Genomic DNA, 23,192 nt, shown 5'->3' with positions numbered 1-23,192 from the left:
TGAAGACAAAAAAAACCTTGCTAGAAATTGAATATGGAATTAGAAGGCTCAAAGGAGTGCAACAAAGAAATAAGAAACACTGCTGCTAAGTGTTCCAAAAGACTCCAAAAAAGTTACAGGTTGCAATTTTTATCTTATTTTCTCATCTTCCTTGGCAACCCCACTAAAATAATGAGAATATAGTGATCTCTTTGAAGACTTAGGGAGGTCTGGACTCAGATCTGCTCTGCAATGGTTAAAGGATCAAGAAAAGAGAGAGGTTGAATGAAAACATCAGCATTTAACTCCACATAAATGTTTCACAGCAAAATGGTGAAATGCAACAAGTAAATGATTTCAATGCTCAAAAAGGAAATGGTATTAAGTTCTTTCACAACGAATACTTAATTGTATTAGTGTAATTTACTCACGTATGGATGTAACACATCCAATGAAGATTTCATCACTTACCTAGTGCATGACTGCAACTTCGACATGATTCGGTAAGATTGACAATTGTCTGCTGCAGGTCTGCCCTGGGAGGAGTAGGAGGGGGGTTGGGGTTTTTCCAGCCATTACATTTACAAGATTCTTCAGCCTGAAAATATATAACCAAAAGAGAGAATGGGGCGCTTATGTCTCAGACAGCCATGGCTTCATTCATCACTTGGCACAGCATTAACAGTAATGTAAATGTAAGATAGAAAACGCGTTGACTTTATTTTCTTTTAGTAAATGTCCAAGAAAAAAACCAAACAGCACTGTGGACAAAGGGGGGAGTTTTTGCTGACTCCAATAATCCCCGGCAATCAGCACACGTCAGCTCAGAAATACATCAAACCGCCTTCACACGACAGCTTTAAGCCCTTTGCTGTCGCTGGCCCTGACGCCAGCTTCCAGGCAGGGCAGAATCCAAAGACGTCCATTTCAGACATTTCCCGGGGTCTCCGAGGCAACGCGCCAGACCCACAGGGCCCGCTCTGCCACACTCAGCAGAGCTTGGGCTCTTGTAACCACACAAAAAAATTACCCAAAATTTAAGTCTTACTGCCCTTCCTGAATCAGGGAGAAGAGGAAGGTGGAGAAACCAATTGGTCAACAGAACAGGGCAAGGAGTTGGTGAGGGTGGGTGGCTGGAGAGGACAGAGCCACCTTTTGCCTAGGGAACCCCAATATTCAAGCTGTTGACCCACCATGCAAACTCTTGCAGGAGCTGGTGTTTATTCAGAATTGCAATCCCCAAGTCTATGACCCTGTTTTGGCCAGGCCAAGTTCCCCAGTGCTCAAGAATGGTCCAGGAAGGTCAGGAAAGTGATAACAGCTTCCTTACCAGTTTCTTCTCATCTTGAGAGTTCTGGGGCAGGCTGGCTCTGAAATCATTATTGGGAAATCCCAGGATGAATGCTTAGGGGCGGGCACAGGGAAGGAGGAGGGTCAGGGAGGACAGTGAAAAGAGAAGGAAGTTTGGGGAGCAAAAGTCCTCCAAAACGTTCCTAGCTGGTGCCGAGTAGCTACCTGATAATGTCACCTACAGCCCTCCGGCCAGCAGCCCACAGGGCAAGTCCACCAGCCAGCCTGAAAATGTTGGAGTCCCAGTGCTTTCAGGTTAAATCCAGCTTCTTCATGCTTTGCAGTAAGTGGTTTCCCTCAGGGAAAATCTGTCTTAGCAGTTGAAAAATCCCCTGGAAGGACTGGGGACACCATTTCTCTGTGCCCCTAATCTATCCAGGATTCCCCAAGAGAGGCCCTAAACCAGCTAACCTGGGTTGTGACAGCCTAGCGTGTTTCATATACATTACTTCACAACCACCATCTATCACCCACGCATGGCATAGTAAAAAAAATTCCTTGGAGAGTCCCAATCGGAGACAGATGGACAGACACACACACACACACATGGAAATCAACTCTGGATATATAATCAAGATTACTCACAAGACAACATGAAAATCCGCAGCTATGAAGTATTAATAAAAAATGCTTTGCAATTAATAGTGCTAGAAAAAACTCAGCTGATAAAATGTACCATTCCTTCCATATCCTTTATATAACAATTACATTTACATGAACCCAGGGAATCCCACTCTCCCCTTAGGTTTGTGTTTCTGTGTGAAGTCGGAGGTCTTGATTCTACATTAGGGTTTCAAGACTGATTTTAGGGTAGAAGTCAAGCAGATAATGACTCAAATTCAAAACTCCAACAGGTAGTGCAATTAGAAACATTTCCTCATTTAGTAGCTGACCCAGTTTTTGAAGGGCAAGACAGATTTCCTTTTCTGCACACATTAGCAGGTACATTATCTGTGAGCAGACAACAGAACCAAAAGTAGCTCTTCAGAGGAATCGAAACTGAAGAACCCGAAGGCTAAGTTTCTCAAGGGCAGGGATTGTGCCTGTTTACTGCACTTCGCTAAGCATTTGGTAGAGTGGATGCAAGACACTCAATCCCTGTCCATAGGGAGCTTACATTCTAATAAGGGAAACAGACACATAATAATAGGAATTCTGCTGGCTGAACTTTAAGATATTACCAACGAGCCTAACCTCTGTTTACTTGAAAAAATCAGTGTCTCGCTGTAACCCTCAGACTCTGGGTGAGACAAGAGGCCATGTCTTCTGGGACAGGTTCAACCCCAGAAGACGGATGAAAGGAAAAGGAGGCCCGGGCCTGCAGATGGTGATGGTCTACCTGGCTTTTGAGGCTCAAAACGGCTGCCCATTATGGCCTCCTGCTGTCCTTACGAGAGACAGTTCAGAAGCAGCGCGGCTCAGTGGAAAGAGCCCGGGCTTGGGAGTCAGAGGTCATGAGTTCGAATCCTGGCTCTGCCACTTGTCAACTTTGTGACTGTGGGCAAGTCACTTAACTTCTCTGTGCCTCAGTTACCTCCTCTGTAAAATGGGGATTAACTGTGAGCCTCACATGGGACAACCTGATGACCCTGTATCTACCCCAGCGCTTAGAACAGTGCTCTGCACATAGTAAGCGCTTAACAAATACCAACATTATTATTATTATTAATAGAGCTCCCCTTCTCTGCCCCTTGTAGCACATCAGAACACAAAACCTCGTCCCAAAGACTCCACCAGCTCTGGGCCAAGACTTGCTATCACCTTCAACTGATGGGACCCAAACTGTCAGTGTTTCCAAGAGAAATCCCAAGAAACCTAGCCTTCTCCTCTGGCTGGACAGTTTCCAGTTAATGAACCCTGAGATTTTAGAGACAGATAGCTATCGTCATCCCGTGTCTTTAATAAAAGCCCCTCAAAAGTACAAGAATTCTTTGGGGTTTGCTATCCAGGCCTCCTCTAAGCCGGGGCTGCTAACAGTGTGTTTATGGAGGGGCATTCTGAATTCTAGCTCTTCACCTTATATTGCATTTCCCAAGAGCTCAGTACAGTGCTCTGCACACAGTAAGCACTCATTAAATACCACTGATTCCCCATGTTCAGTAAAGCTCCAATCCAAATGTGGATGAGTTCCCTCAATACAGACCTAAAGATGTCCCCTCTTGCAATTAATCAATCAATGGTATTTACTGAGCACTTTGTGCAGAGCACTGTACTGAGATAAAGGTAAAAGTTATTTAGTTAAGTAAAGAAAGGTAATTATAGCATCCATAAGAAAACTTAAACAGCAGTTAGCATAGTCATTCTTGCCACAATACGATAGCAGGAAAGACTATACATGCTTACAATAGATAACGGTGGTGTACTACTAGAGGGAGGAACACACACAAAAGAGATTCTGTTACAAAAAGGAATGTCTTCCCCTAAGGCTTTTACTTTTTCTTGCTAAACTGGAGATCTGGCTTCTTCCACAGCAATTAATCAATCATTTATTGAGTGCTTACTGTGTGCAGAGCAAGGTACTAAGGCTTGGAAGGGTACAATATAACAGAGCTATTTTTATAAACTACTTACCTCTCTCTACATGACTTCTCTTCAGCTCTAGATCCCTCTATTTCCCTTATGGATAAAAAGCAGAGAACAAAAAGGGGCCCCTCCCTGTTTCTTGGGATCTTATCTCTTGGGTTTGTTTCTCTCTCTCTCCCTGAATTAATTTGTATCTACTCCAGCTCTTAGAACTGTGCTTGATACACAGTAAGCACTTTTACAAACACCATTTAAAAAAATAATCCTTTCTTGGCGTTGGTTCAGCTCCAGAACTTCAGAGGCGGCTGTGAATATGTGAAAGGCCCTTCCAATTGAGACAGGTCTGGATTGTCTGCATCACCAGGGTGTTGAGACCAACTCACATTTTATATTTTTGCCTATATAAATGACAGCAGTGCATGGACAGATCAAATATTAGTCCTTGTCCTGGCCTGATCTCCACAAAAATGCAGATGAACTGGGGACTGTCCTCTGCCTCCAACGGGCAATGTTTACAAGTATCGGCAGTTCCACAGGCAACTTGAAAAGAATGAAGGAACCACTGAAGATTTTATTTAAGGTCCTCCTTAAATTCTCCTTCCTTCTCTGAATCACTCATCTGAGGTCCTGGTAAAAATATAAAGAAATGCCTTATGTAACACCAGTGGTTCATCCAGTCCAGTGTTCTGTCTCCAAGAGTGGCACAAAAGCTCCCATTTGTCTTTTAGCCAATTTCCTAGCCACGACAGCACATTCCTTCCAATCCCAAAATAGCTGAGTGTTTTTTTAAAGCCTTTGGTGAGGAACCCTTCTTGAATGCCTTTTGAAATTTCTATACGTAGGATGACCACTGATTTTTCTCTACTATTTGCATATTAACCCCTTCTAAAAACTCCAGCAGAGTACAGAGATGTGACTTCCTTTTTCAGAAACCACACTGTCCTTTCCCCAATGGGTTTAGTTTTTTAAGAACTCATTTGTTCCAGAGGGTAATTATAGATTCTATTAGTTTTTCAGGTATAAGTGACCCTGACCAATGCAAAACTCCTCTAAAATCATTTTTACAGACAGGTGTTACTGTCGCCCTTTGGAACCAGGTTATTTGCACTCTTAACAAAAAATCCATACTTTTGCTAAATTATCTCGCAATACTGGGCGGTAATCATCTATCTGATCCTGGTCATTTGTTTAATAGCAATAATAATAATAACTATGGTATCTGTTAAATGCTTACAATGTGGCAAGCACTGTACTAAGCATTGGGGCAGACACAAGATAATCGGTTTGGACACAGTCCCTGTCCCACAGAGGGCTCACAGTCTTAATCCCCATTTTTCACATGAGGTAATTTGAGGCCCAGAGAATAGACATGACTCGCCCAAGGTCACACAGCAGACAGGTGGAGGAGTCAGGATTAGAACCCAGGTCCTTCTGACTCCCAGGCCTGGGCCCATGTTCCTGCCACTAGGCCAAACTGCTTTGACCTACAATATCTTGTCTGCCCATCACAATTTGATCCAATTACTCTGACTTGACTACTGTGAAAAACAACCCAACATCTTTCCTGGTATAGATCTAATTTAAGAATGCTTGCTATCTCCATTTCACCCCCCACAGTTCCTCTTACTCTACAGTCATCAAGTAGCTCCAATATTTTCCAAGGTAACTTCCTGTTTTTCGATATAGTCAAAAGAACCTCTTTATCATCAGCTTGGCATTCCCTGCATAGTTCTCCTTATACTTATTTCTGACACTCCTAATTTCCCAATGGCAACTGATATTCCACACGTTAGCAGTAATATCATTTATTGAGTGTCCACTGGGGGCAATTGCATTGTACTCTTTAGGAAGTACAAAACCAGCAAGTGAAAAGCAGCAGCAAAACCTAGTGGATAATGCATGTGCCTGGGAGTCAGAGGACCGAGGTTCCAAACCCAGCACCGCCACGTACCTGCTGTGTGACTTTGGGCAAGTCACTTCACTTCTCTATGCCTCAACTCCCTCATCTGCAAAATGGGGATTCAAGACCTATTCTCCTTCCTACTTAGACAATGAATCTCATGAAGGACCTGATTATCTTTCATCTACCCCAGCGCTTAGTACTGTGCTTAGCAACTAGTAAGCGCTTAATAAATGCTACAATTACTATTATTATTACTGACGTACTCTTGCTCACAATAAGTTTACACTCATTACTGGCTTTCCTGGCCTCCTCACTAGACTGATTTCTTAAAGGAAGCCTTTTCTCCTCTAATGATCCTTTTCTTTGCTAACTACTCATGCAAGGTTTCTTACTGGATCGCTTGTTTTTCTTTTGTTCCGTAACACACTGTACTTGTGCTTTACACACTCCTTCAGGTTTCTCGTGAGACTTTTTCAACTGCCCTTTTCAGTTTTTTCCCCAAACCCCCATTTTATCAAAGTTTTTTTTTTCCTACAATATTAGATATTTGTTCTGGTCTCTCTTGACCTTCCCTTCCAAGCAAGAATGCTAAATTTCACTTTACTATGATCAATATTTCAGAGTGGTTCTCTTCTAAACTTCCTGCACCAGGTCCTACCTCCTATCAGAATTAAATACAATATATTTTATCCAAAAGGAAAGACAAAGATGCATGAGGCGGCAAGTTTCTTGACATTATGGGCAGGGAACATGTCTACCAACTCGGTTCATTCATTCATTCATTCATTCATTCACACAATCGTATTTATTGAGTGCTCGTTGTGTGCAGGGCCCTGTACTAAGCGCTTGGGAACGTACAATACAACAGTAAACGGTGACAATCCCTGCCCATAACGAGCTTACAGTCTAGAGGGGGGGAGACAGACATCAAGACAAATAAATAAAGTTACAGATATGTACCTGAGTGCTGTGGGGCTCAGAGGGGGGGAAGATCAAAGGGAGCAAGTCAGGGTGACACAGGAGGGAGTGGGAGATGAGGAAAAGTGGGGCTTAGTCTGGGAAGGCCTCTTGGAGGAGATGTACCTTCAATAAGAATTTGAAGGGGTGGGGGAGAATAATGTACTCTCCCAAGTGCTTAGGACAGTGCTCTGCACATTTTACTCTCCCAAGTGCTTAGTACAGTGCTCTGCATACAGAATGCGCTCAATGAATATGATTGCTTGATGCCTGGGAGTTGGGTCAGCACTAGTAATGGGACCATAAAAATCAAAGTCCCCCATGTGACCTCAGAGAGCTGAGGGAGGGTCACCGGAGATTGTCCTTTATTTCTGACAACCTGCAAATAGGACATTGCATTCACATTCAATAGTATTTATTGAGCGCTTACTATGTGCAGAGCACTGTACTAAGCGCTTGGGATGAACAAGTCGGCAACAGATAGAGACAGTCCCTGCCGTTTGACGGGCTTACGGTCTAATCGGGGGAGACGGACAGACAAGAACAATGGCAATAAACAGCGTCAAGGGGAAGAACATCTCGTAAAAACAATGGCAACTAAATAGAATCAAGGCGATGTACAATTCATTAACAAAATAAATAGGGTAACGAAAATATATACAGTCGAGCGGACGAGTACAGTGCTGTGGGGATGGGAAGGGAGAGGTGGAGGAGCAGAGGGAAAAGGGGAAAATGAGGCTTTAGCTGCGGAGAGGTAAAGGGGGGATGGCAGAGGGGGTAGAGGGGGAAGAGGAGCTCAGTCTGGGAACGCCTCTTGGAGGAGGTGATTTTTAAGTAGGGTTTTGAAGAGGGAAAGAGAATCAGTTTGGCAGAGGTGAGGAGGGAGGGCGTTCCAGGACCGCGGGAGGACGTGACCCAGGGGTCGACGGCGGGATAGGCGAGACCGAGGGACGGTGAGGAGGTGCTTTGTGGGGTAGATCTGGAGGTATTTTGGAAAGGAATCTTAATCTACATTCACATAGATACTTGAAAAAATCTGTCCGGAAAAAAACTTGTTCGCCGTTACCACACTGCATGTATGTTACATATATTCATAAACTGAAAACCGTCCCGGGGCCAGGGTTCATGTCTAATAGCATATATACTCTAAGAGTATGCCCTGTATACTCTTTCCCAGTGCTTAGTACAATATTCTGCACACAGTTTTACTATTACTACTAGTACATATAAGTCATCACGTGAAGATGAGTTTCAATGACACTAACAATCACTTCCTATTATGGAATTTTAGATCGCTTTCCTCATTTTCAGAGCTGTGCTAGACTATTTTGTCCAATTGTAAAGAGTCCTGGAAGCCAAGGAATGAAAAAGGGAAAGGGACTTAACCCTCAAACAGAAGGCAATTTCAAAAACTCCAAGCCGCACCAGAATGCAAATCAAGTAGAAGCGAGTTCACAGAAACACTGCTCCACTTCCAAAGTAAACTATTTCCATTCCCATCCTTCAAGGCATTTCTTTAAAAAGCAGCTCCAGTGGCACACTGTGAGATGTGTCACAAGCTCTCACTAGGATAATGTGTATGCATTCTGGTTTTTTCTTTCCCATTAAAATGGGAGAAAAGGAAGAAATCAAAAAGGGAAAGAGGGGAAAAAAGGAATAACAAGATAAAAATCAGGGTGAGCTGGAGAAAAGTCACCCAGGAGAATTCTAAACAAGCAGTCATTAAATTCAGCAACCCCACCACACCCTTCATTTAAGGGATTAGGAATTCAAGCCTTTTCTCTTTACATATCTGGTTGCACAAGTATTCTCTTTCATTAAAACTCAAACTTGCAAATAAACTTAGAAGAAGAGGCAAAGATTTCCTTCAGTTAGAAAGACTTGGTAGTTGCAACAAAAATCTTAAATTCCTACCCACTTATCTAAAAGCTTTAGAGATACTTAGTATCACAGATTAATAAATAACCTTCCAGAGCTGTGATAAGAATTGACCAAACTACCCTAAAAATAACCACGCTCAGAGCACAAAACGTTTGAAGAGTAGCATTTCCCCTTAAATGTGGGCCTGCTTCAACTGGCTGAGTTGCAATTTTTGATTTAGTCAGAACTTTCAAAGCAGATGTTTATTTTGTTAAAACCATTTCGAAATAAACAGAAAAGGCAGTGTAAAGCTGGAAGGCAAAAAAAAAAAAGTCGAGTCAGCAGTGGAGCAATGACCCTAGAGAAATTCCTCTTGAAGCTTAGTAAGCCCTCTTTCTGGGCCCTCATAGAACAAATATTTTCAGCTGAACCCATAATACACCCTCTTGAATGGCTTAACTGATGTCTGGAAGAGATAGCTGGTGTCTTCTGCTGAGTGTCAGCTGGATCAGTTTTAAGTTATCCAAAAAGAACTTCACCATGATGGTTTATTTTAATCCGTAATAATTGCCCCTGCGACAAAGACATCTAAATATTAGTATTTGTCAAAGTCCAAATTGGTACAACTGACAGGTTCCTCCTTTCCTAGGACAGGGTTCGGTGTCCTTTGGAAATAACCGTCACTCTTTCTCCTCCACTTTCAAAACCTCAAATCAAGGCCACCAAGCTTTTTACTACTTTTCAAGCTTTCTTTCTTTGAAACACTTTTTCCCATCTCACCTTAATTAGCTAGAGCATTCCTGAAAGAGCTGGCCTTACAGCAAATAACAAAGCCCCATGAAGAGAAGAAGAAAAAAAAAAACCTGACAGCCCACTTAGGCATGGAGCTTCAAAGCCAACTCTCAACTCCATCTCACAACTGTTACACAGAGATGACTTGAGGGCCTAAAAAATGAGAAGTTTAGGCTAAAATGAACAAGGAAAGGAAAAAGCAAGGCACCGGTCTATTTCAACCACGATGAGGAATAGTGCTTAATCACAATGGGGTCAGGACTCATTCTGGACAGGGCTTGTCTACCAACTAGATTGTTTTGAATTGTCTCAAGCACTGTGTATAATGCTCTGCACACATAAGTGCCACTGATTGATTGATTCACAAGGTCCAGGAAAAGGGACAGTCAGAATGTAAAAACTTAGTAGGGTTGACGAGAGACCTATCACAGGTAAACGCTGAACAAAGTGATTGCAATCTGGAAGCCAGAGATTAAAGAATAAGCAGTTAAAGAGGTTTGGAATAAGGAGGTGAAAAAGGTCAGACTGGAAATTCCTAGATTAATCTCCTAGGAAAAGGAAACAGAAGTCTGAGAGATGCTGGCAGTGGAGACCCAGATGACGAAAATGTTTTAGGAGACTATTATGTCTATGAGAAAGAGAGATGATCCGAGAAAGAACCATCGGTAAATATTGGATCTGTTTCTCTCATCCACACTTTGGTAAATCTATAGAAACAAATCTATAAATGGGGCCTGAAAATCCTCTTAGGAAAAAAAGTCTTCACTTCCTCATTGATTCTATCCATGCAATAACCCAACTTTTTAAATGGCACAGAAGAAACCTCAAGTAACTAGCTGCATTAAAATTTCATGGTTGTGGGCAGGGAATGTGTCTGTTATAATTGTTGTTTGTACTCTCCCAAGCGCTTAGTTCAGTGCCCTGCAGACAGTAAGCACTCAATAAATATGGTTATCCATCAGTCTTTCTAAAAGCAGCTGGTTCAAATAACTTAGCTCTGAAATAAAGGCAGGATTCAAACTCAAAGCAAACTACCTAAGATATTAAGATACATGGGCAAGCATGAGTATGTAAACTCCTTGAGGGCAGGGAAACCAATTCCAGGGATACGCCTCACTTTTGGTGCCAAAGCAGGGGGTTCCATGAGGGCATGGCGAAAATCACTTCTTGATGAAGTGAATTTTTGTCAATGCTTGTGGATCTGCCTGCCAAGAAAGCCTTCCCTTGCCTCTCCCTCCCGATACTCCCCATCCCCACCACACTCTTCCACTCTTTAAAATGTCTCCAGCATGCACCTCCCTGCCTTCCACTGCTTGCATCCCACACAACACACTCCCTTGCACCACCCCAGGCACCTGTGCAGCAGGAAAGCCGCAGGGCCACGGGGCAGCGAGGACACGATTCCTCCTGCCATCATCCCGGCGCGGTAGCCACCTGCATCTGTGGCACTGAAACCATTTTACAGTTTTTACGGAGACCAATTTTAGGTCATTTTTACAGATGGTCTGTGAATTTACTATGTTTTACGAGAAGCAGCAAGGCGCAGTGGATAGAGCACGGGCCTGGGAGCCAGAGTGCCATGAGTTCTAATCCTCACTCTGCAACTTGTCTGGTGTGTGACCTTGAGCAAGTCGCTTCACTTTCCCTGGGCCTCAATTACCTTATCTGTAAAACGGGGCTTGAGACTGTGAGCCCCACGTGAGACAGGGACTGCGTCCAACCTGATTTGCTTGTATCCACCCCAGTGCTTACTACAGTGCCCGACACATAGTAAATGCTTAACAAATGCCACAATTATTCCGCACTTCGTACAGTGCCTGGCACATAGTGCACGCTTAACAAATACCCTCATTATTATTATTCCTCCTAAATTTTACGCTTATGTTTTCTCTGCCAATCTCATCAGGGAACTCAAGTGGACTCCTTATGCACAGTAGAGGGAGGATGGAGTGATTTGGCTTTTGCCTGACACACCAAGTTCTAAATACCAGTTTAAAAGTAAAATAAAAAATAAAAATAGGAGCCTCTTCAGTTAGAAGATTTTAGTTCTGCAAAAAGAAGAACAAAAGAGGAGAAAAATGCTCTATTAGCCAGATAGTTTAAATCGATGGAAGGGAAAAAGCATGAAACAAGTACAGCTGATGAAATACAGACCACTATTCAGTACCCTCTGTCAGCTTTGTCTGTCAACAATACCAAGGGAGTTTCTCTAATTCTAGCCTACTCACTTAAGTGTATGAGGACAAGCGGCATGGTATAGCAGATAGAGCAAGGGCCTGGAAGTCAGAGGGACTTGGGTTCTAACCCCAGCTCTGCCACTTGTCTGCTGTGTGACCTTAGGCAAGCCTCTTAACTTCTCTGTGCCTGAGTTACCTTATCTGTAAAATGAGGATTCAGATTGTGAGCCTTATAATAATAATAATAATAATAATTGTGGCATTTGTTAAGTGCTTACTATGTGCCAGGCACTATAGTAAATGCTGGGGTGGATACAAGCAAATCGGGTTGGACACAGTCCCTGTCCCACGTGGGGCTCAGCCTCAATCTCCATTTTACAGTTCAGGAAACTGAGACCCAGGGAAGTGAAATAACATGCCCAAGTTCACAGAGCAGACAAGTGACAGAGGCAGAATTAGAACTCACGAACTTCTGACTCTCAGGACCTTATGTGGGACAGGGACTGCGTCTAACTTGATTAATTTGTATCTACCCCTGCATTTAGTACAGTACCTGGCACATAATAATAATGACATCAATGATAGTATTTGTTAAGTGCTTACTATGTGCCAAGTAAGCCCTCAGCAAATACCACAAAAAAAGATGCCGGTTACTATGAATTCTCTTTGGTAAGCCTAGAACTATCTAATGTGTACAATGGAGAAAAGTCAAGTCCGTGAGCCTGCTATGAGCATTATAATAATAATGATGTTGGTATTTGTTAAACGCTTACTATGTGCAGAGCACTGTTCTAAGCGCTGGGGTAGACACAAGGGAATCAGGTTGTCCCACGTGGGGCTCACAGTCTTCATCCCCATTTTACAGATGAGGGAACTGAGGCACAGAGGAGTGAAGTGACTTGCCCACAGTCACGCAGCTGACAAGTGGCGGAGCCGGGATTCAAACCCATGACCTCTGACTCCAAAGCCCGTGCTCTTTCCACTGAGCCACGCTGCTAATAATAATGATGGCATTTGTTAAGAGCTTAACTGTTCTAAGCCCTGGGGAGGATACAAGGTGATCGGGTTGTCCCACGGGGGGCTCACAGTCTTCATCCCCATTTTACAGATGAGGGAACTGAGGCACAGAGAAGTGAAGTGACTTAGCTAAAGTCACACAGCTGACAAGCGGCTGAGCCAGAATTTGAACCCATGACCTCTGACTCCAAAGCCCGTGCTCTTTCCACGGAGCCACGCTAACATTAATTACTAACATTTAATTTCAGAAAAATAAAAGCAAGTGAATGAAAATGGGGACCAAATCCATTTCCATGAGAAATGAATTCCTAATAACTTAGAAGGCCTTCAACTTGGCCTAAAGGAACTTGGTTGGCCAAAATTTCAAAAGACTTGTTTTCAAGGCGTGGATTTTTGAGTGACTTCGTGGAACCCCAAAGGGTGGCTTTTTCCTTTTGAATACTTATTCACTGATCTAGGCATCATCATGTCATCGATATTTACTGAATGGAGCACCTAAGGTGTATGCACTGAGAGGGGCTACCCAGCTCTTGCTGTAAAAATTTTGCTATCATGGGAGAGGAAAAAGGGAAAAAGGGTATGGGAAGAGAAAAAAAATGGACGAAAAATGCATCTACATGCATGGGATACTATACATACGCAGTTTTCCTATAACACGAGGGTTCTCCTGACAGACGCCGCTCTATTCAGGAAACGTGGCACTATAGTATGTATGTGCCGTAACCAGTTCCGTGGGCATGCACACAACCGTTTTTTCCAACACCGCATCGTATTCTATTCGGATACACACTCATTAACGGAAGACTGTCCCCTAATTCCTAAAACCACTCTATCCAAAATGCATACAAAATGCATGTGTTTTGGAAGAAATGGCTGCATAGGTTTTCGATAGTAGTGAGTCCAGACTGAGTTTTGCAACTGGAGGTGTGATCTGAACTATGTTTTAAGGGAAGAAAAAGAAGCCATTTAGCAGAAGATAGAAAGGCTTTTCCGGGCTGTGGAAGCAACAAGATGGAGGTAACGAGGGTGAGGTGTATATTGAAGTTAATCCGACTGGAAGGAATGGAAGATTCGTTAAGGTCACATCTCCTCCAAGAGGCCTTCCCTGATTAAGCCCTCTTTCTCCCAGCTCCTTCTCCCTTCTGCTCCGTCTATGCACTTGGATCCGCGACTTCAGTATTTGATATTCGCCCCACCCTCAACCCCACGACACTCATATACATATCTATAAATGAGACGCTATAAATTATCTATTTCTATTAATGTCTGTCTCCCCCTCTACAATATGAGCTCATCGTGGGCAGGGAACGAGTCTACCCACTCTGTTTTATTGTACTCTTGCAAGAGCTTAGTACAGTGCTCTGCACTGTAATCCTTTAATCCATTAAGACATATCAAAGCAATATCAAAAATGTCAAAAAGTCATTTATGATTCAGTTTAGGATCAGGAAGCATACAGAAAAACAGAAGCTGCTGAAAGACAACGCATTTCCCCTCTATACTCCAAGCTCGTTGTGGATGGGGAACATGTCTACCAACCCTCTTGTATAGTACTTTCTCAAGAGCTCTGTACAGGTCTCCGCACACAGTATGTGCTCAATAAATACCATCATTTGATTGATTGATTTTTCCACAGGAGGCAAGCATATGCCACTAATGGATTCTCCCCCAGTTTGCCATGGGTGGTGGTTGCCATAGCCTGACGCAGCAATGGTCTGACGTTTCAGATAACAACTACATTGGCTCTACTGTCTAAAGAGTCACAGGGAATTTTCATTTGCATCTGTGACAAATGTCCAGCAACTCAAGGTGTTACCACCACTTCAGGACATTTGGGAAGGTAGCTGATCCTACTATTCATTGCTCCAGGCTTGATGTGAACAGAAACCTGGAATTTAATAACAGCTATGGGGTTAAAAACAAGAGTGTTTATTGACTTACCATGACGACTGGAAAAGCAGTTACTGGTGAACACTAATGACCTGTAATTGCCAAATGACTGTAGTTGGACTGATGTTTCTGTCTGACCCACCTTCCCCTTTCCATTACAGATCGCACTATCAGAATCTGCTTCACTCTGGGTAGGCCAGAGGCAGAGGAGCTGAAGAGATACAGGAGAGTGGAGAGGACGGGAAGCGGTAAGCCGGAGAGCAGCGAACAGACTATCCTAGGTACCTCCATTCCACCCTTCAAATCTACCCGCATGATTCACCTTGGTCCATGAAGCCCTTTCCTTGCATCACAAGGCAAGTTGGACCATAATGGTAAGTTGGACCATAATGGTTCTAGTCCAAGTAAGTAGACATATAGTATAGTATAGCATTCACTCGGGACTATATCTCCAGTGTGTTTTACTGTTATGACATGACTGATGCACAGGCCCCTACTAAAATACCTCCTCAGTTCCCAAAACATCTACATTTCAATCTTGGGATTTTAGAGGTGAAGAGTTCCATGCATTTGAAGTGCTGAACTGATGGAGCAGTTTTCCCTAACACAGTTTCATTGTTCCTTGCAAATTAATTACTTTTCTGTTTTTGGTTTGGGGTTTTTTTTTTTGCTGCTTTACCTGGAAACAACTCCACTTGGGAGAGTTTTTTGTTATGTTGTTTTCCAACGGAGGCACTGTGTATTCATTTCTTAAATCCCAAAATATTTTACAAAGCAATTAACATTTAACTGCTCTAAGAAAACAAATGCAACTAGTCAGTTCTCCCATAACCCTCATTTTCTCTGTGTGTTGCTGGCGAATTAGGGAACCGCCTCTCACAATTCTCGCCTCTCTGAATAGAATGCAGTGTGCTATCGGAAGAAATGACTCTGGGCACGAACATGGCTTCGACCAAGATGGAAGTACAACGTAAGTTTTCCTTAACATGAGGTGCAACGAGAACGTAGCACCCACGTTACAGGAGGCTCCATCAATCAGGGCTATTTATTGAGCACTTAAATCAGGGCTATTTATTATTTACTGTGTGCAGAGCACTGGACTAAGCACTTGAGAGAACTGACAAAGTGACATGGCCGTTCTCATACCTTACACCAAGGTTCACCAGCGTGGCTCAACTGTCTTGAAATGAACCAGGCTCTGTGCTTCCGTCGTGACTCTCCCAGATGGGACAGGGAAATTGTCACTCTCGCAGGGAAACTCACAACACAGAGGATCACGCTTCTCTACAGAGGATCACGCTTCTCTACACGCACCTGCCAAGAAAGTAGCTACGGCCCTACCACGGGGCGGTAAAAACACCCAGAGGCACTAAGGATATGACTGGTTACCACAGCTAGTTGCTTTGCTCCAGTTCTAGAACATTTTCATCAGGTATAAGTATCTCACTAGAGAAGAAGTGTGGCCTAGTAGAAAGAGACTCCCTAGTGGGTTGGGAGTCAGAGAACCTGGCTTCTAATTCTGGCTCTGCCACTCATCTGCTGCGTGACCTTAGACAAGTCCCTTATCTACCATGTGCCTCCGTCACTTCATCTGTAAAACGGGGAATTGAGACGGCGAGCCCCATTTGGGACAGGGACCGTGTCCCACCTGATTAGCTTGTATCTACTTTAGCGCTTAGTACAGTTCCTGGTCCACAGTAAGGGTTTAACAGATACCATTAAAAAAACAAAAACAAGAAAAACTTCTGTACCTAAATTTCTTCAACTGCAAAATGGGCATTCAGTACCTGTTCACCCTTCTACTTAGACTGTCAGCTCCATGTAAGACAAGGACTGTGTCTCAACTGCCTATTGTATATCTACCCCAGTGCCCAGTAGAGTGCTTGGCCCAGGGTAGGCGCTTAAATACACCATTAGTTTTTATTATCATTGTTCTTAATAAAAGTATCCCTTTCCAGAAATAAACACACCCCAATTACAATGCCCTGATAATGTGTTCTCTTTAATCTAAAAATTTCAGCATTTAATAATTTCAGATTATGCAAACAAGGAATGAAAGGTGTGACAGCTTTGCAAAGAGTCTGAGCAGATCCCACCTGCTATTTAATGACTACTGTGGTTCCAGCCTCCTTTGCAACCCAATGAAAGGGGGATTGGTAATTGGTATTTTCCACAGTCTAGTACTGTTTGCCTCAGTGGTGTGTTTACTGTGTCTAGCCAGGATGATTCCATGTAAAAACCAGGCCTTTCTGGATGGTGATGCTGCCATTTGCCGAGTCCCTTGAAGACGACTGGCAGCAGAGCTGGCTCTGGACCTCACATCTGTCATCGTACTTCAGCAAGACGTAAACAACTCGGATTCCCTTCCAGGACAACGTTGCTAGGAGGTGGGCTTCCTGACTGACCCTAAATCGGCCCGAATGGATATCCAGGGTCCTGAAAACCTTGCATTCGCCACCTCTTCCCGCCCCTGGCTGCACCGGGACCCCGGGAGTCATCATCCTCAATGGATTTTATTGAACAAGTACCTGGGAAAGTATAATACAACAGAGTTGCTGGACACGAACCCTGCCCAGAAGGAGCTTACGGTTTACAAGGGGAAGGCCACACTTGTTCAGGGGACAGTGGGGCAGGAGGTAATGGGAAATGAGCAAAACCAATGCCCAATATCAGCCTGCACTTAATGCAATGAAAAAGGAAACCTTGCTAATGCAGACATAATAGAGGCATTTTTATTTTCACTCGATTGAGGACTTCTCTAATAGTCACATATTCTTAATGACTTTCCAACAGGTGTGATCTGGATCGTTTCAGGAGCCAGGTTTACCGTAGACAAAGTACAGCAATCCCCTCCCAAGAGTGGGTCCGGGCTTACCTAATGAAGTGAATCAGAGGGGCTTTTAATTTGGGCCCCAAACCTTCTTTTCTTGAGTTCTCCACTGGGGTTTTCACGAGGGCTTCGGTTAGATTTTAAGGTAGTTAAATGGACTATAAGATCCAGTCCCCTACCCTCTAAGAGCTCAGTCAGGGGGCAGAGCGGGGATGGTGGAGACGGAAACAAAGCAATTTACAAAAAGAAGAAAAGTGGATATGTAGATGAAGAAATGCTTAAGTGTCCCAGGTGAATGGGAGTGCATAATTTCATAGCGGATCCAGAAACGCCGAAGTCGTTCGGAGATACGAACGAGGGACAAGAAAAATCAGTTGGCAAAAGCGTCCTGGAGGGAATGTGATTTCAGAAAGGCTCCGAAGATGGGGAGGGCTAAGGCGTGGTGGATTTGAAAGGGGATGAACTTTCAGCAGGTAAGAGGAAGGTCGAGCGCAAGGGATGAGAGGCGGAAGAGAAGAGAATGAGGCATGATGAGTAGGTCAGCTTGAGGGGAATGCAGAGTGCAAGCTAGGATGGTCGTGGGAGAACTGGGTGGATAAGGACGGAGTTGATGGAGTGCCTGGGAAGCCAATGGCCAGGAGTATTTGCTTTAAGCAGAAAGTAGTCACCAAGAAGGGAAGGGGGGTATGCGCTTGCTGTCATTTTCATAGCAGGGGTGATGGCTCTCCCTGAAGCATCCACAGTCTTGCACAAAGCTCCCCTGTAGTCAGCAGCACACAGTGGAAGGTGCTGTTAGGAAGAAAGGGTGAAGGCTGCGGTCACAGAACACAGGCTGTTTCCGAGACCACAACAGCAGCAGTCACCACAATGCCCTCGCCCATTTAGGAAAATCAAAAACGAAAAGTAAAAGAAAGAAAAACACAAGCAGCAACACGAAAAGTACAAAGGGCCAGAAAGGCGCATTACTCTATTTTTATAGATGCAGTGAGCCGACAGTGAGCAAGAAATGACACGATGATGGAGGCAATCTCCATCTCACCGTCAGCAGCGGCATTATCTTCACACTAAAGAACAATTCCACAGGTTTTGCTTTGCTTCTGAGACAGGAAGAGGGCCACCCTGGCCCGTTCCCTAGTCTAGTGCTCTCCGAGAGCTCCGTTTCTCTTTGAAATGTCCTTCACAGGCTGCCTCATCATTTTCAGTCCCTCTCCCTCTTTTCTCTCCTCCAAGCCTTATGAAGGAAAGATTTTAATCCACTCCCTTCTGTCCTTTGCCAGCAGGAACACACTAGAGGAGGGAACGAATGTCTTAGAGAAAAAGCCAAGCCATGTCGAATGTGCTTGGGGATGCGCACATTTCTTTAGGCATGCCACAGAAAAGGAAATTTCTACTTTTCCTTGTGTTTATTATACCACACTGATTTCACTTGTTTCCAAAAGCCGATGATGTAAAACTGACAAAAGAAAAACCGAACAAAAGCAATAAAGTATTCAGCACTTTGAAGATAAGAAACTACTGAAATTATTTCCATTTCAGGGCAATTTCTAGGAGTCCTAGGTACTCAAGCAATAGAACGGGAGTTACAGCTAGCAGCCCCGGAGGAGTAGCTGCGGTGAATGTACGGCACGTAAAAGCAGTGGCGGAAAACTAAGACGGCGTGCAAGCTTGTTGGGTAGTTTCCAAAGAAAGGGCCCATCTTAACACTCATTAAACCGTGCACAGTCAATAACTCAAGAAGTGCTAAGGCTAGATTACGGAGGTCATTTCTTGTATATAGATTTAATTTCCTATTCACTTTTATGTAGTTTTTAAAAACCATGTGCCTTCTAGGATCCTTTCTTTCCGCTCCACGTGTATAATTCCTAACCTATTTGCTCGTTTTCTTCGGGGATATACTGGAACTACCATGCACTTAGTACTGCCAACATTAAAACTTAAATAGTATTTAAGGGCAATAGCGGGAACCCCTTATCAAGTGCATTTTTATGGGATTTATTAAGGGCTTACTGTGTGCCAGGCGCTGTTCTAAGCGCTGGGGAAGATATAAGGTAATCAGGTTGGACACAGGCCGTGTCCCACCATGGGGATCCCAGTCTTAATCCCCATTTTAGAGCTGAAGTAACCGAGGCCCTCCCCATTTTAGAGTTGAAGTAACCGAGGCGCGGGGAAGTGAAGTGACTCGTCCAAGGTCACACAGCAGACAAGCGGCGGGGACTGAACCAGACCCAGGTCCTTCTGCCTCCCAGGCCGACGCTCGACCCACGGGGCCGCGCAGCTTCTCAAGTGGCATTTCTGGGGTTTCTGCTCTGCGGTTCTGAAAGCTCAAGGCCGGCCGGCCCGTCACCAAAACCGCGGCCCAGCCCGGGGCCTTCGGCCGAGGATGATCGGTCCTGGAGGCCCTGCCCCGTGAGCTCCTGGGAGGGACCAGGGGAGGCGTCCGTCCGTTGTAGCGGTGGCCGCTCCCCCAAGAGCTCAGTACAGTGCTCCGCACGCGGTGAGTGCTCAATAAACTGTTGTGACTGGATGGGCGAGGGGCTGGTGCAACCATGGTGGGGGGATGGAGATTTGGCTTTTTTTTTTTTCCTGTTCCGCCAGAAGCCACAGAAGCAAGGAGCCCGGAGTCCCCGCCTCCTCTAAGCTGTCATTCTGTCAAAACAAGGGCCGGAGCCGCCGGGAGGGACGGACGGACAGCGGGGGGATGGACAGTGGGGGGAAGGACGGGGGACGGACCGAGGGGGTTGGGAGGGACAGATGGACGGACAGCGGGGGGACGGATGGGAGTCAGGGGGAAAAAATGGACGGACAGCTGGGGGAAGGAAAGGGGATGGACGGACAGGGGCTGGGGGGACAGATGGATGGACGGTGTGGGGACGGACGGAAGTCGGGGGGGGGGGGGGAAAGGATGGACAGAGGGGGAAAGGACGGGGGCTGGGGAGACAGATGGACGGACAGAGGGGGGATGGATGGACGGTGGAGGGGGGGACAGACGGACGGACAGCAGGGGGACGGACGGGGTCAGGGGGAAAAAATGGACGGACAACGAGGGGAAGGACGGGGGATGGCTGGACGGGGACCGGGGGGACAGATGGACGGACAGAGGGGGGACGGACGGGGTCAGTCGCCGCGGACGGTCCCCCGACAGGTCTCCCCTCCTCCCCTCCCCCCGCTCGGGACGGGCGGCGGGGGCCGCCGACGTCGACGAGCCGGAGGGCGGCCGGGGGGAGGAGGAGGCGGGGGAGGAGGGGGCGGCGGGGGCTCGCCGGAAAGGGGGACCCATCCGTCCCCAAATCCGCCACCCCAGACGGGGCGCGGCCGGGCAGCTGGGCCCCCCTCGCTCCAAAGGGTCCTGGGTTCTAATCCCGCCTCCGCCACCTGTCCGCCGTGTGACCTCGGGGCAGGACACTCCACTCCTTGGCCCTAAGACGGGGAGGGAGACCCTGAGCCCCACGGGGGGGGAGGGGGCCGGGTCCCACTCCGTCTCCTTGTCCGCATCCCAAGCGCTCAGTGCAGGGCCTGGGCCCAAGTGGGCGCTCAGCAAATACCACCGTCGAATGCTATCATCCTCAGCGGGAAAACTGGAGTTCCTCCACCTGGGGGGGGGAGGGGGGGGAGGTCATCACCTACCTCCCTCCTCGGGTCCCCGCCCCCCCGGGCCGGCCCACTTCATTTCAGTCGTATTTACTGAGCGTTGACTGTGTGCTGAGCACCGTACCGACCGCTTGGAAGGTCCAATTCGGCAACGGGGAGAGAGAGAGAGAGAGAGACACCCGGGCAGATAACAGAACGAAACGAAAACAGGACCACATCGTCACGATCGACAGAGAATCCGGGGGACGTACACCTCGTTTAACGAAACCGATCGGCTAATAAATAACTACCAGACGGAAAATAGATATTTTGCATGTCCACTTTAAAGAGGGGGAGGTCAGGGTAGGGGCAGTTCTTCCTTTCCCCTTGGATGAGGTGGATGCATACATACATGCACGCATACAGACATGCAGGTACGCACAGGCGTCTACACACACACACACATACATACGTGCAGGTACGGACACACGCATACATACACGCCTGCACGGACACACACACACACACGCGCGCACACATGGACGCATACATACCCGCAGGTGTGCACAGACGCATGCAGGCACGCATACATACATGCAGGTAGGCACACACGCATGCACGCAGGTGTGCACCGACGCATACGTGCACGCAATGCATACATGCAAGCAGGCACACGCGCATACACGCAAGCAGGCATAGACGCAGCCATGCACGCACGCAGGCATGCAGCTATGCATGCACGCAGGTAGGCCGAGACGCAGACAGGCAGCTATGCAGGCACGCAGGTAGGCACAGACGCTTATGTGCGTGCATGCCTGCAGATGTGCACGCACGCAGGTAGGCACAGACACATACACGCATCCATGCACGCCTAGCCACATGCATACAAGCAAACAGTGCTACAGACAGGTATGCACAGGCGTCCACACAGGCCTGCAGGGCTCCATGCACGTAGGGAGACACGGCTGCAGCACGCAGACGCCCTCCTGCAGGCCCCCCCGACCCCCCTCGGCCCCTCGCACCTCCTTCCCCCCCCCGGGCCTTCCGTCCCCTCGTCCCGGACGGAGGTCCTACCTTGCAGGCGGAGTAGACGCCGAGTTTCTGCAGCTTCTTGGGCCGGGGCGCGGAGCGGAGCTGCGCCTTCTTGGCGGCGATGCGGGCCGAGCCGGCCCCGCCTCCCGGGCCCTCCGGGGCGGCGGAGGAGGAGGAGGAGGAGGAGGAGGACGAGCCCCCCGCGGCCGGGGAGCTCGGGGGAGCCCCGGGGCCGGCCCCGCCAGGCTCGGCCATGCCGCCCCGCACCACGGGAGGGGCAGGAGCAGCAGGAGGAGGCCGCTCCCGTGCCTCCCGCAGCTCCCCGCTCCTCCTCCTCCTCCCGGGCCGGCGGCGGCTGCGCCCTCCGGAGGGAGGGGCCGGCGGGAGCCCGGCCCTTGTGCAGCGGGGGCCGCCTCTACGTCGCTCGGGCTGCTCCGCGGGTGCGGGGCTTCATGCGGACGGGTGCGGGACGCCCGGGTGCGGGGCCGCTCGGCGGCCGGTCCTTTTTGGCCGGGGAGGCGGCGGCGGCGGGAGGGAGGGGGGGGGGTGCCGGGCGGCGTCTCCGCCAGGGGGCGAGCGGGAGGCGGGGCGGCTGCGGAGGCACCTGCGCGCCCCCTCGCGGCGCGGCGCGGTCCTGCCCTGCCCCGCCCCGGCCCGGCCGGTCCTGCCCCCGCCGCCCCTTGGTCCCGCCCCCCTTCCCCCTCCCCTTCTTCTGCTCCACCCCCGGGGCCTCCTCATTGCCTTTTTCATCTCGCCGGGTTTTTTCCACCCGTGCTACGTATTTTATTTTTTTTTAATCTAGGGTGCGCATTTTATCCCCCGCGGGACGTATTACTATTTCTTTTTCATCTAGGCTGCGCCTGTTTTCTCCCACGGTACGTATTTTTTTTTAAATCCAGGCTGCGCCTGTTTTCTCCCACGGTACGTATTATTTTTATTAATCTAGGGTGCGCATTTTATCCCCCACGGGAAGTATTACTATTTCTTTTTCATCTAGGCTGCGCCTGTTTTCACCCACCGGTACGTATTTTTTTTATCTAGGCTGCGCCTGTTTTCTCCCACGGTACGTATTTTTTTTTCATCCAGGCTGCGCCTGTTTTCTCCCACGGTACGTATTATTTTTATTAATCTAGGGTGCGCATTTTATCCCCCACGGGACGTATTACTATTTCTTTTTCATCTAGGCTGCGCCTGTTTTCTCCCACGGTACGTATTTTTTTTTAAATCCAGGCTGCGCCTGTTTTCTCCCACGGTACGTATTATTTTTATTAATCTAGGGTGCGCGTTATTTTCACCCACCGTACGTATCGCTACT

The 23,192-nt window shown here is 47.0% G+C and overlaps 1 protein-coding gene across 1 annotated transcript in view; it reads right to left on the bottom strand.

The window, feature by feature from the left end:
- Window positions 1-22,327, bottom strand: part of KAT2B (lysine acetyltransferase 2B) — a 62,686-nt gene extending 40,359 nt beyond the window's left edge. The window contains exons 1-2 of the mRNA XM_029070400.1: window positions 21,920-22,327; window positions 451-577 (exon numbers count right to left, since the gene is read on the bottom strand). Coding sequence (XP_028926233.1) covers window positions 451-577; window positions 21,920-22,132 — 340 coding nt within the window. The 5' untranslated portion in view covers window positions 22,133-22,327. The remainder of the gene's footprint in view (window positions 1-450; window positions 578-21,919) is intronic.
- Window positions 22,328-23,192: the final 865 nt, after the last annotated feature.

Source organism: Ornithorhynchus anatinus, chromosome 8, assembly GCF_004115215.2.
Source record: "Ornithorhynchus anatinus isolate Pmale09 chromosome 8, mOrnAna1.pri.v4, whole genome shotgun sequence".
Classification (NCBI taxonomy): Eukaryota; Metazoa; Chordata; class Mammalia; order Monotremata; family Ornithorhynchidae; genus Ornithorhynchus; species Ornithorhynchus anatinus.
Note: the sequence above shows the minus strand (reverse complement) of the source record. Positions and strands in the feature narration are given on the sequence as shown.